The following is a 14,294-nucleotide window of genomic DNA, read 5'->3' on the forward strand; positions in this document are numbered from 1 at the left end:
AGCTTTTTACTATTTAACGATTTAAATAATAAACTATTTAATACTTTATTTATACTTTTTATGTAATGTATTGGACACATTGGATGTGACACATGTTTCATGTTCACTTACTTTTAGCATCAATCAGAAACCATCCAGCTCTGTGTCCTTAAAGAGTGACCGGTCCAATCGTCGAGGCATTGATTTTAAATCCCAGCCTGTGTCTGCTGCAGAGAGGTGAGCTGTTAGTAACAAGAACTCTCTGATTTAAATGATTTTGATGTTTCCTGGTTTCTAAAATGCATCTCTGTAGCAGAGCAGTGTCTCCAAGGACACACAGGCTCAGCTGTAACTGTCAGTTTATCTGGTTTAAGACACATTTGGACTCAATTGGCTGTTTTTAACTATGTATTTTAATCAGAGGTGTAAATCTAGACCTCACACATCTGGATCCTAAACTATGATAGAAACAGCTGCTAGCAGTGGGTAGTTTGACTTTGATACGCTGCTCTAGAAAGCAAACAAAGGTTTGTGCAGCTCCTCTTCAGAAAAGTGTTCAGAGAGCAGCTGCTGTATTAGACAAAGGCTCGTCCTGTGAGCCCAGATGTGTGTAACAGCTGGATGAAGGAGAACCATCACAGTCGCGTCTCCATCCCGCCTTTATTAATGAACTTCCTGTTGCTTGCAGATGACAGGAACACAAAGTGTTTGTGCCACGTGATGCTGCAGGATTTGTTAACGTGTCCATGATGGTAACATCTCCTCGTCTAACTGCAAACACATGAGCGCTCCTAACGGCAGCTATCACAGCCACACAGACTGTGTCTCACTGTTGCATTCAGGGACATTTGTTTTCCTGTAAAAAGCTGAACTCTAATCTAAGAGGACAGTTACTGACAGGAAACAGCTGCATTATCTGCAGTCTGTGTGATCACAGCTGCTTCAATCACTTTATCAGAGAATTGATCATTGAATAAAACATGTTTGTGTCTGCAGAGGTCAGAGGTCACAGTCTGCAGGATCCAGCTGTCCGTCTGTGAGGAGTGACTGGTCCAAAGTTCACCCTCCAGACTTCAGTGCTGAACCTGGACCAACGAGGTCAGAGACCTGTGATGACTCCTTTACATGTTTGTGTTTTCCTGGATAAATATGACCAAAGATTCATTAAAAAGATAAAAATATTAGACTTTGTCCTGTAGCGCTGTGTGGCAGGCAGGATTGGACCCAAACACAACAGGATGAAGTCAAAGAGGCAGCTTTATTTCAGCTGTGAACATGCAAACAGCAGAAATAAGGAAACATAACTGTAGGTTTGCAGTGAATGAAGCCTCAGCTCGACGCTCCACTTTGTCCCTCTTTTCCTTCTCCAAACAGCCACATCAGGAGTCTCTGATGGAGTTTTAAAATATTTAATTACAAATGTCCAAAGATGGGTTCAGGATACCTGAATCCACAATTATTAAAGCTCAAATAGTTCACAGGGTTTGGACTTTGTGAGGTGACGAGAGAACATCAAAGTGTTTTTTATCTTTAAACAGTATTTTTATCACTTCAGTTGCTCTCACAGCCCTGTTTGTTATTTTACCAGAGCTCTTATGTTTCACTCAGTGCTCCCACCAAACACCTTGGAGGACACATTACAGGGAGTGCAGAATTATTAGGCAAGTTGTATTTTTGAGGAATAATGTTATTATTGAACAACAACCATGTTCTCAATGAACCCAAAAAACTCATTAATGTCAAAGCTGAATGTTTTTGGAAGTAGTTTTTAGTTTGTTTTTAGTTTGAGCTATTTTAGGGGGATATCTGTGTGTGCAGGTGACTATTACTGTGCATAATTATTAGGCAACTTAACAAAAAACAAATATATACCCATTTCAATTATTTATTTTTACCAGTGAAACCAATATAACATCTCCACATACACAAATATACATTTCTGACATTCAAAAACAAAACAAAAACAAATCAGCGACCAATATAGCCACCTTTCTTTGCAAGGACACTCAAAAGCCTGCCATCCATGGATTCTGTCAGTGTTTTGATCTGTTCACCATCAACATTGCGTGCAGCAGCAACCACAGCCTCCCAGACACTGTTCAGAGAGGTGTACTGTTTTCCCTCCTTGTAAATCTCACATTTGATGATGGACCACAGGTTCTCAATGGGGTTCAGATCAGGTGAACAAGGTGGCCATGTCATTAGTTTTTCTTCTTTTATACCCTTTCTTGCCAGCCACGCTGTGGAGTACTTGGACGCGTGTGATGGAGCATTGTCCTGCATGAAAATCATGTTTTTCTTGAAGGATGCAGACTTCTTCCTGTACCACTGCTTGAAGAAGGTGTCTTCCAGAAACTGGCAGTAGGACTGGGAGTTGAGCTTGACTCCATCCTCAACCCGAAAAGGCCCCACAAGCTCATCTTTGATGATACCAGCCCAAACCAGTACTCCACCTCCACCTTGCTGGCGTCTGAGTCGGACTGGAGCTCTCTGCCCTTTACCAATCCAGCCACGGGCCCATCCATCTGGCCCATCAAGACTCACTCTCATTTCATCAGTCCATAAAACCTTAGAAAAACCAGTCTTGAGATATTTCTTGGCCCAGTCTTGACGTTTCAGCTTGTGTGTCTTGTTCAGTGGTGGTCGTCTTTCAGCCTTTCTTACCTTGGCCATGTCTCCGAGTATTGCACACCTTGTGCTTTTGGGCACTCCAGTGATGTTGCAGCTCTGAAATATGGCCAAACTGGTGGCAAGTGGCATCTTGGCAGCTGCACGCTTGACTTTTCTCAGTTCATGGGCAGTTATTTTGCGCCTTGGTTTTTCCACACGCTTCTTGCGACCCTGTTGACTATTTTGAATGAAACGCTTGATTGTTCGATGATCACGCTTCAGAAGCTTTGCAATTTTGAGACTGCTGCATCCCTCTGCAAGATATCTCACTATTTTTGACTTTTCTGAGCCTGTCAAGTCCTTCTTTTGACCCATTTTGCCAAAGGAAAGGACGTTACCTAATAATTATGCACACCTGATATAGGGTGTTGATGTCATTAGACCACACCCCTTCTCATTACAGAGATGCACATCACCTAATATGCTTGATTGGTAGTAGGCTTTCGAGCCTATACAGCTTGGAGTAAGACAACATGCATGAAGAGGATGATGTGGACAAAATACTCATTTGCCTAATAATTCTGCTCTCCCTGTAGTGTGATTTAGATTTCATTGGTGTAAACACCAGTCACACAAGCTAACCCATGGAGGCAGCAGCAGGCTTTGTGTTTGGTCTGTTGGCTTAAACTAAGAGAGTTTAGTTTGTTAGCACAAAGAGCTGTCAGCTAAAGCCCCGAATGCACTTTGAATACAGACGAACTGAGAAAAAGACTTTAAATACAGCAAACAGTCAAACTGACCACATGTTTTTCTGCTGATCATCCACAGCAGTACGTTTAGCATTCATGCTAGCAGCAGGCTATGACTGTCCACTCAGCACCAACACAGGTAGGAGTGAGCAGTGATGAAGCAGGACTGTGGGCAAGTTTGAGCTACAATCCTATTGGCTTCTCAGTTTCTCCAAAGAAAAGGGGAAAAATTCTTGGTGTTGTGAAGATGTGAGTTGGTCTTGTTGTCGTGGGGCTGGAAGGATGCTGGCAGTGAGAGGCTTTTCATACAGTGTTCAGTAACAGAATGAGAAGAAAGCCACTGCACATGAAACAAGGTGCTCGTAGTGTTTGTTTACTGTGTTTGTGCCACAATGTCAGATCAGTTGTAGATTCACATGCAGACTTGTCCAGTGAAACCAGTGCAAGTACTGCAGTACAGAGCAAAGACTAAGCAAGGGTGTTATTGTAAACTTTAACAAAAGACTGTTATGTGACAAAGAGTAAGTACATTATTTTTATGAGATTGTTCATCATGTCTTTAATTTAATATTTCCAGTTTTTCCTTCCTGTCTCATGAAGCTGTTACATTTATTGTTTTTCTCTTAGGATCAATAAGAGGCCAGAATCTCCTGGACCTGAACCCAGCTGTGTTTCCTTAAAGAGCAACGAGTCGAAGGGTTTTGGTGTTTACTTTAAAGGCTGTTCTTCTGCTGCTGAGAGGTAATCTGTGTCTAGATGTTGTTCCTGACTCTGTATTTCTGAATAAATCCTCATGTTTAATATCAGCTCAGCTCTTTTTCACACATTTCTATGTTGGTATGTGAAGCGGTGTGTGTTGGAGTGTTTCCACAAACACAGCAGTCAGAGTGGAAAGAGTGGATGTTGTAGGAGGTGTTTGTGTAGTGAAGAGGCTGAGTGTCTGTAGGACTCCAGCTGCTCCAGCAGGTGTCTCCTTTGTGCTTTGCTTCAAACACAGTGTAGGGAGGAGCTTCCACTCAGGTGTTTCAGGTGTTGCTGGATGGAGGAGGACAAATAGTTTTTCCCTTCAGTGACACTTCAGCAGCTCAATGTTCTGGGAGATGTTTGTCTTTATGAAGGTTTATGGATTCTTGTTCTTACTTTGGTGAAACTGAGCAATACATTTTCCATCTAACATTTAAAGTAAATTTCCAGGTGAATAAAAGATCTGCAGCTGCAGCCTCTGTGATGTTTCACAGTCTGAAAGTAACAAATTCAACCAGAGTTCAAACAAAGGCTTAATATACGTGTGTGTTTGATATAATGCCAACAAGTACAAACAGGTGTTCTTACAGGTCTTAATCACAGAGGTCTGATAAGTCTGGTGACTTTCACACTCAGCAATTTTGCTGCCTTTTATTTTATATTGGCCTTTTTAAAGCCCTTCAAAGTCTCCCACATTCATACAGAGCTTTTAACACCAAACTCCTTTACAGTCCTTCTCCTCTCACACACGATCACACGACTGATTTGTCTGCAGCAGCTGTGTTACTGCTAGTATTTTATTATGTGTGTAATCTCCTCATATTGTTCCTGTGGTTTAGTTTGACTTCCTTCTGCAAACTCAGCTGCTCTGTTGCTGATACACGTCTCCATGAATATGATTGATCAGATGCTGCCAACACCATGTGTTTCATGTGAGCGCTCAGCTGAAACCCTGGGTTGACTTATCGAGTTAATAACAAGCTTCACGTGACTGTGAATGCTAAAGTGAATCCAGATAAAGGAAAGAGACCCTGCTAATGTTGGACTCACTTCTTAGTGTAGATCCCAGGAGGAAGTTCAACATAGCCATTCTTTGTGCTAGCTCGACCAAACCTGAGACCACAGTGCAGGATAATGATCATCATCTGTCTCTGTCAAGGACATTTAAAATCCACAAATAACAAACATAATTATATTTGATCATTAAAAATATGTTTTCAATTAAAAAAGCATGAGCACACTGGTGGATTACAGAAACATGAAAACTCGTTAACAGTAAAGTTAATTTAGACGTAAACAAAGTGTCAAACATACTTAAGTAGAAGGACTGATGTTTGTGTTAAAATACCCTCTTAAAGCTGAAATACTGATTCAGCTTCTTTACTCAAGTAAAGGTAAAAGAGTCCAGGCTCTGAAATGTACTCACAGTATTAAAGTAAAAACTCCATCTTTGAAGGAAATTTCTGCCAGTTTTTGTGCAAAGTTACCTGAATTTCTACCTCCAACATTAATATGAGAAAATTATCTGAACTTTTATTCTAATGAATTTAATCAGCTTGAACATTTTGTAGCACAAAAGTAGAAAAAACCCAAAGGGAATCAAAAATAGCTCCGTTTGCTGTTGCCTGCATTGTAGATGGGCGGCTTTGCCTCAACACCTAAACAGGAAAATGAGTTTAGTCAAGTATTAAAGTGGGATTGAAGAGGTGAGGAAACCAGAGATCAGGTGTTGTGGTGCAGCATTAAGATAAGATGGGGCCTGATTATTTAAGACCTTGTATGTGAGGAGCAGCCAATGAAGGGAAGCCAAAACAGGAGAAATCTGCTCTCTTTCTAGTCCCTGTCAGGACTCTTGCTGCAGCATTTTGGATTAGCTGAAGGCTTTTCAGGGAGTTTTTAGGACATCCTGATAATAATGAATTACAGTCGTCCAGCCTGGAAGTAATAAATGCATGAACTAGTTTTTCAGCGTCACTCTTTTTAGCATTTTTTAACAACAAGCTTCTATCTATTAGGGCTCTTGTCTCGCCGACTGCTGCCTCAGATCAGAGTCTTTCTCCTGTGTGCTCAGCTGTCTTAGAGCAGTTTGATCCCGTCTCCCTTAATGACTTGACTGCGGTAGTTCGTAACCTAAGATCATCACACTGCCCCTCTGATTGTCGCCCCCCAACTACTCTTTCAAGGATTGTCAGGTTGGTGATCGGCCTATAATTAGCTAAGACAGCTGGGTCTAGGGATGCTTTTTAAGTAAAGGTTTAACTACAGCCAGCTAGGGATGGGTACCGTTTAGATTTGAAAACCTGCTAAATCAGAATCAGTTGCTGATGACGGCTTTTTTCTTTTCCATCAATCACGTATAATCTTAACTCAAAGTGAACATAGACTTGATTGCTCAGATCAGCCAATTCAAAATGCTAATTCAATCAACTCTGAGTTCATGGCTAGACTCAGTTTGTTGGCCCTGCACCTTAAAACTATTACCTGTTTGTCTCTCGTGTTTTTTGGATATTGTTTTCACATCTTATGTCACAGCTAGCGGGGCGAGCCATGTTGAATTTAATAAAGGACCCAAGATGCCGACACTGCTGTGAAGTGAGTGAGCTTTATTGAAACGGTGAAGTGCAGTGGAGATGGCCTGTGCAGAAGCTAAGATAACCTCTACTGAAAAAACTACAAAACTAACCTGAAACCTTAAACGGAGACACGGGGAGACAACACAGACGAACCAGCAACAAGCAGGAGAAAACAAAGGGCTCATATACACAAAAGAGCCATCAGGGAATGAGAAAAGGGAGACACAGCAGGATTCATTGGACATAACCAGACAAGGGGAAGCAAAAGTAGACACACTAACATAGGACATGGCACTGTCAAAATAAAACAGGAAGTGAACACAGAGACACAATACTAACACAGTACAGAGGGAACACAGAAACCAAAACCTCAGAACTAGAAAATCTTAATCAGAATGAAATTGTAACAAAAGACAATAACAATCAAAACAAAACCACTGAGTCCACAGACTCGGGACATACATCGGCTCAAACTGTGGTCATAAATATTTTGTACTTGTAAATCAGACTGTGTAGTTTTGAACTGAGTTTTGTAACATTGTGAAACAAAATATCTGGAAAGTTCATGTTTTTGCGTTCATTGATTTGTGTGTGTAAAAATGTAAAAATGTAATAAATGTAAGAAACATTAGAACTACTTTTGCTGACACAAAGTTTGGCGAGCACTGCAAGTTGTCCCTTTAAACCAGTCACTGATATAAAGAGAGCACCTTGTTCCAGGGCATCTGAGCATGGAGGGAAAGCTTTATGCAGGAGATGGTAAGAGCTGTTGGGACTAAAGAAACTGAGCAGAAAACTACAGACATCTGGAAACTGAGTTGTTAATTCTCAGTGGGATCAGCAGGACTAGCAAAGCTTCACCATGACAGTCATCTGATTGACTGAACCCATCCAAACATCACTTCATGGACCTTTAGCTTGTGTCTGTGTGTGGACAGACATAACATGAGCTAATTATACATTACTCCTCCACAGAGTGGACCAGCAGAGAGCAGAGGTTTCCACTGGTCAGTCTGCACAGCAACATCAAACACACCTGGACTCTGTGGTTATGGTTTGTAGTACTACGTTTACATTTGTTCTTTTCAGTCACCTCTATGCTGCACTTTGTGGACCAGAGGATTGTCAGTGTGTCCAACATAAGTCAGAGTTTGGGCTCCATGATTTCAGTCAGATTGGGGTGACTGTAGCTCAGGAGGGGAGCAGGTCAGCTACTAGTTAGGTTTGTGAATCAAACCCTGGCTGGCAAATGTACTGGGTAACGTACTAAACCCAAGCTGCCCTCTGATGCATCCATCAGAGTGTGAAAGAAAGTATTTAAGCATAGAACAATGTGCTTGGTTGAATGAGGCATGTTGTATAAAAAGCTTTGTGTGCACAGAGTATCAAAGAGAGCTATATAAGAACCAGTTCATTTACCACTGGGTAATTCATATAGTTTTCTTTTCCAGCGGCTGGAGGACAACATCACCATGTTTGTGAAGAACGAGCTGAAGAAGATCCAGAAGCTTCTGAGTCCAGATCACCCAGAAACTTTAAAGAGCCAGATGGAGGATGAGGAGATGTTTGAAGGAGAGGATGAAGATGAAAGAAAGAGCTGCAGAGAAGCATTTCTGAAGATCACACTCCACTTCTTGAGGAGACTTAAGCAGCATGAGATGGCTGACCATCTGCAGAGCAGTAAGAGAATTTCTCTAAAGACTGAATATTGATCTTTCCTAATAGCTCAAGAAATGGACCAATAGACATTCATCCTTTCAGGGTACTGAAAGGCTATGATATTTATTATATAATATTTTTTTCTGAATTTCTTACCTTCAGAAATATTTGCTCCACTCTGTAAACGAGAACTTAAAGCCCAACTGAAGAAGAAGTTCCAGTGTGTGTTTGAGGGCATCGCTAAAGCAGGAAGCCCAACCCTCCTGAATCAGATCTACACAGAGCTCTACATCACAGAGGGAGGGACTGCAGAGGTCAATGATGAACATGAGGTCAGACAGATTGAAACAGCATCCAGGAAACCAGACAGACCAGAAACAACAATCAGACAAGAAGACATCTTTAAAGCCTCACCAGGAAGAGACGAACCAATCAGAACAGTGCTGACAAAGGGAGTGGCTGGCATTGGGAAAACAGTCTTAACACAGAAATACAGCCTGGACTGGGCTGAAGACAAAGCCAACCAGGACATCCAGTTCATATTTCCATTCACTTTCAGAGAGCTGAATGTGCTGAAAGAGGAAAAGTTCAGCTTGGTGGAACTTGTTCATCACTTCTTTAATCAAACTAACGAATCAGGAATCTGCAGGCTTGAAGACTTCCAGGTTGTGTTCATACTTGATGGTCTGGATGAGTGTCGACTTAATTTGGACTTCCACAAAACTAAAATCCTGACTGAAACCAGAAAGTCCACCTCATTGGATGAGCTGCTGACAAACCTCATCAGAGGGAACCTGCTCCCTTCTGCTCGCCTTTGGATAACAACACGACCTGCAGCAGCCAATCAGATCCCTCCTCAGTGTGTCGACATGGTGACAGAGGTCAGAGGGTTCACTGACCCACAGAAGGAGGAGTACTTCAGGAAGAGATTCAGAGATGAGGAGCAGGCCAGCAGGATCATCTCCCACATCAAGAAAGCTCGAAGCCTCCACATCATGTGTCACATCCCAGTCTTCTGCTGGATCACTGCTACAGTTCTGGAGGATGTGCTGGAAACCAGAGAGGGAGGAGAGCTGCCCAACACCCTGACTGAGATGTACATCCACTTCCTGGTGGTTCAGGCCAAAGTCAAGAGGATCAAATATGATGGAGGAGCTGAGACAGATCCACACTGGAGTCCAGAGAGCAGGAAGATGATTGAGTCACTGGGAAAACTGGCTTTTGATCAGCTGCAGAAAGGAAACCTGATCTTCTATGAACCAGACCTGACAGAGTGTGGCATCGATATCAGAGCAGCCTCAGTGTACTCAGGAGTGTTCACACAGATCTTTAAAGAGGAGAAACAACTGTACCAGAACAAGGTGTTCTGCTTTGTTCATCTCAGTGTTCAGGAGTTTCTGGCTGCTCTTCATGTCCACCTGACCTTCATCAACTCTGGACTCAATCTGCTGGAAGAGCAAGAAACAACTTGGAAGGTGTTTCAAACAAGAAAATCTTCAAAGAAATACTTCTACCAGTGTGCTGTGGACAAGGCCTTACAGAGACCCAATGGACACCTGGACTTGTTCCTTCGTTTTCTCTTGGGTCTGAAGACTAATCAAACTCGTTTGCAAGGCCTGATGACACAAACAGGAAGTAGCTCAAAGACCAATCAAGAAGCAGTTCAGTACATCAAGAAGAAGCTCAGTGAGAATCTGTCTGCAGAGAAAAGCATCAATCTGTTTCACTGTCTGAATGAACTGAATGATCGTTCTCTAGTGGAGGAGATCCAACAGTCCCTGAGTTCAGGACGTCTCTCCACAGATGAACTGTCTCCTGCTCAGTGGTCAGCTCTGGTCTTCATCTTACTGTCATCAGAAAAAGATCTGGATGTGTTTGACCTGAATAAATACTCTGCTTCAGAGGAGGCTCTTCTGAGGCTGCTGCCAGTGGTCAAAGCCTCTAAAAAAGCTCTGTAAGTTATAAAGTTTTTATTATTTAATTTGGTTGGTATGTTATGGAAAACACACTGCCATGAACCTCTGTTTTGTTTTTGTCAAAATCACTGTAATATAATCACTGTACCTTTATATACATGTGACTTGTATTAATGCTGCTGCCCTCTTGTGGCTAAAGTGTAATTATGTTATTGTTATTAGGGAGGATTTGAGAGTAAGGCTACGTTCACACTGCAGGCGAAAGCGCATCAAATCAGATTTTTCTGACCTTTATAAATCTGACTTTTTTGACCCTATGCGACCCATATCCGATCATGCTATGACAGTGTGAACGTCGCGAATCCGATATTTTCAAATCCGACCTGGGTCACTTTCATATGTGGTACTGAATCCGATACATATCCGATGTTTTAGAAAGCGACTGCTGTTTGAACGGTCATGTCGCATTAAATCCGTCTTTTACGTCACCAACACAAGACAGACGCCAATTATCAGCGCCCGATAAGACATCGCGAACGCTTCCTGGCCATCCCGTGTAGATGTCAGTGAAACTGTTGGGAAGACAACGTTGGAGAAACGTGAACATTTTATTTGTACTGTATAATCTACAGATTCTGAGAGAAATCTGCAGCTATCCTTTGAAGCACCGCTCCTCTAAAACAGCAATAAGGATCATTATTAGGTTATCTACATTATTATGTAAATAACAAAATAACTTAAAGCAAAAATTGGGAAACGTAAAGTCCGAAGTCTTCATATTAAGGGTCATCTGTCAAACAATATTCTTTGCTCTGGGTCTAAACAGAGCGCGTTGTGTGTGAAGTCTTCTTTTGCGCATGCAAATGCACAAATGCGTCCTTCATTTCCCCGAATTTGAAGGATTCGTCGGGTGTGTCCTTCGTGGCCCACCATATCCCAGAATTCATAGCGCGGCCCAGCCAAATTTCAGCTGCCAACAATGGCGGCAGCTACTAAGTTTTCAAATTACTCTTATTAATCTTTCTGGGTCACAAAATAAACTTTTAACATATTTTCAGGCGAGAAAGTAGCTGTGTAAACTTCAAATATCTGCTTGGTTTATCAAGACATCGCATATTTGCAAAAGTGTGCCGACGTTTTCGGAGACGTCTGTTCCCCACCCGCTCGCTAGCAAGCCGGGGGGTTCAATGGTCACTCCAGCCGGCGAGAGCAGCGGACGCCCGGCTTCATCGTTTTCAGACCCCTGCTCTTTCGCTACTCAGGTTAAACATGATATATAAGTCACTCGGATAACTTAAAAATGTAATTGTTTGCCTTTTTTCTGTGTTTTATTTGTTCCGGAGTAAATCGGTTTGGCTGAGATCAAAGTTCCTCCGGGATTTTCACACTGCTGAATAAACGTTAAACAGGAAACTGATTAAACAGAAGTGTGAGACGGTCGAGAATTTACGCCAGTGTCCTGTTATATTTTAGATAGCAAGGAGCAGACGGCCGAGTTTATTAAACTCCACCGACACAGCGGTGACGCAAATCTGAAGGCTAGACCGTCCCATTTCACAGCCTCGCACTTCCAGCCTTTTCGGTCTTTGAAGGACCCGGCCCACGTAGACCGCGAATACCGGGTCCTCCGAAGGATGCAGCCGACGTTTTGGGACAAAGCTAGTGTGCGATGTTCTTTCAGTGTTGCACTTTGTAGACGGTCCCTGAGCACTGGTCTCACAGCCAGCTGCACATAGAGACCAGTGTTGTTAGTCCAGGTCAGAAGATGACTTGTTGGAATGAAAATGAGCTTGTAGTTTGTCTGCTTTAATAATGTGGCTGGAAAAAGGTGTTGGACTTCAAATATGTCCATTTCTTTCACACTTCACCTTTAAAAGTGAAGCCTTGTGGTTCCTGGAAGGAAAAACACGACTTTTTCAAGTCTTTGTCCTGTTTTTATGATAAATGTACGACTTTAATGTGAAACATTCAGAGTTTTTTCTCTTGCTGTGTTTGTTTGAAGCTGCTTCCTGTTGGCTTCAGCTGTTTGGAGTTTCCATTTTCTAAACTTCTACATTCTGAACCTTCTTCAGCTCTGAACAGATGATGAAACACTGAATGATTTCAAGCTCACACTTTGTCTAATAAACTTACATCTTTCATTCTTTATACAGATTGATGGACTGTGGTTTGTCAGAGTTCAGCTGTGATTATCTGGCAGCAGCACTGAAGTCCAACCCCTCCCATCTGAGAGAGCTGGAGCTGAGTAGGAACAACAAGCTGCAGGATTCAGGAGTGAAGCATCTGTGTGGTTTCCTGGAGAGTCCAGGATGTGGACTTGAAACTCTGAGGTCAGTCAGCATGTTTTAGTTGTGCTGAGATGAATATGATGTGAAAGTTGTGCTGACACTAAACTGCAGACATCAGGCTGATATTATACTGATCCACACTGAGGATCTTCATGGTAAAGTCTGTTTTCTTCTTCTCTGGTTTAGTCCATTGACTGCAGCAGAACAATGTTCACATTTCAAACCTTCAAAGAAGAAGAAAAATCCTCCACTGGATAATTCACTGTGAAACTCTCAAACTCTTCATTCCACCTTAAAGTCTGTCTGACACTGAAATCCAAAGCAAAATGTGCGTTTGCTTTACAGACAGCAGTCCAACACAAACATACACACATCATCCAAAACACAGTCCAACATCCAAATCTCCTCCACTGCCAGCATGAATGATGGGAAAGAGAAGGAGGAACACTCTGACATTCAGGGTTAGAATGAGTTTCATGAAGCAGACTGTGAAGATCAAAGCTGCATTAGAAAGCTTACATGAATGAATGAGTGGACAGAAGTGGACAGAGATCATCTGAAGCACTTCAAAGGCTTTAAATCAGCACATTTCTCTTTATTCTTTATCAACTCTGTTAGTTTCTCTCAGTTTTCTGTGGAATGAAGCTAACAGCAGGCTAATAAGATGCTGACCAATAGGTTTCTATTAAAGGTTGTAATTTGTATATGAAAAAGTGCTTTGGCTCAGCAGGGATCAGCTTACAGGTAGAATACAGCTGCTGGATGGGATTAGCATGTCATAGCTATCTACCAAACTGCTAACTGGGGGATTTCAGGCCATCTATGGATCATTTTTGCTAACTGTTTATTCAGCTTAGGCTCACAGGGCTGCAGCCTGTGCCCTAGCTGTCATAGGGCAAGAGGCGTGGTCCACCTGCACAGGTGAGCAGTCCATCACAGGGCCAACAGAGAGAGACAGAGAAGCACTCTCTCACATCCACACCTACAGCCAATTTAGAAGCACCAATGAACCTAAGCAGCATTTCATTGGACTGTGGGAGAACATCCAACCTCCACAGAAAGGCCAACAAGCTTCAACCTACAACCTTCTTGCTTTAAGGCACTAGTGCGAACCACTTTTCCCCATTTCAGCCCAAATCCTGCATCTTCCTGTTTCTGACTCCAGGCCAGCTCCACTAACACTTTCTCATCAGACACTGCCACCTAGTGGAGGAAGTCTTAGTTCCATTTGAAGCTTCAGATTACAGTTAGTTCCTTTACAAAGAGGTGGAGGTGGTGGGGCCACAGCACCATCATCACTGAGTGCCATAGGACACTTAACCTTTGTTTCCATATGCTGGGAACTTCCTGTTGTTCCAAGGAGGACTGGAAAATGTGTGAAAATCTCCCAGTCAGTTCCTCACAGCACACTTCAATCATTTCCCTCCCACAGCATCAGGACCAGGGCTTTTTCACTCTTTGGTCCCACTAAGAGATTTCCACACAAACACCTCATCAGTGGGACTCTCAGAGCTACCAGCCCTTTGCTACAATCACAAAGCTCTTCATTGAAATCAATGATATCAAAGCTGGAATCAAATGAGTCCAAGTCTTCTGCTGATTCAGCATCACATTCATCTTTGCTCCTTGTTCTGCATCCCCACCATGGACTTCATTCCTTTCCAAGCCAGCCTTGAGTGTCCTTTATTCAGCTCATCCTCTGCTTTACTTTTACACCTGATTTTAGCTGCTTTATCTCTCTTTCAACAAGTTTCTGTGCCTCAATCTTTTTCTTCT

The 14,294-nt window shown here is 42.4% G+C and overlaps 2 protein-coding genes across 2 annotated transcripts in view; one reads left to right on the forward strand and one right to left on the reverse strand.

Moving 5' to 3' along the window:
- LOC147336449 (uncharacterized) overlaps positions 1 to 14,294 on the reverse strand; it is a 137,123-nt gene that overhangs the window by 87,690 nt on the left and 35,139 nt on the right. The window lies entirely within an intron of this gene.
- Positions 8,107 to 10,272, forward strand: LOC147336455 (protein NLRC3-like). The gene is made up of 2 exons (XM_086287101.1): positions 8,107 to 8,335; positions 8,477 to 10,272. Exons 1-2 carry the CDS (start codon positions 8,128 to 8,130, stop codon positions 10,270 to 10,272), a joined length of 2,004 nt encoding a protein of 667 aa, XP_086143227.1. The 5' UTR covers positions 8,107 to 8,127.

This window comes from Aulonocara sp. 'chitande type north' Nkhata Bay, linkage group LG3, assembly GCF_057382095.1.
Source record: "Aulonocara sp. 'chitande type north' Nkhata Bay isolate Kocher_YH1m ecotype deep benthic linkage group LG3, A_spYH_male_GT1.1, whole genome shotgun sequence".
Lineage (NCBI taxonomy): Eukaryota > Metazoa > Chordata > Actinopteri > Cichliformes > Cichlidae > Aulonocara > Aulonocara sp. 'chitande type north' Nkhata Bay.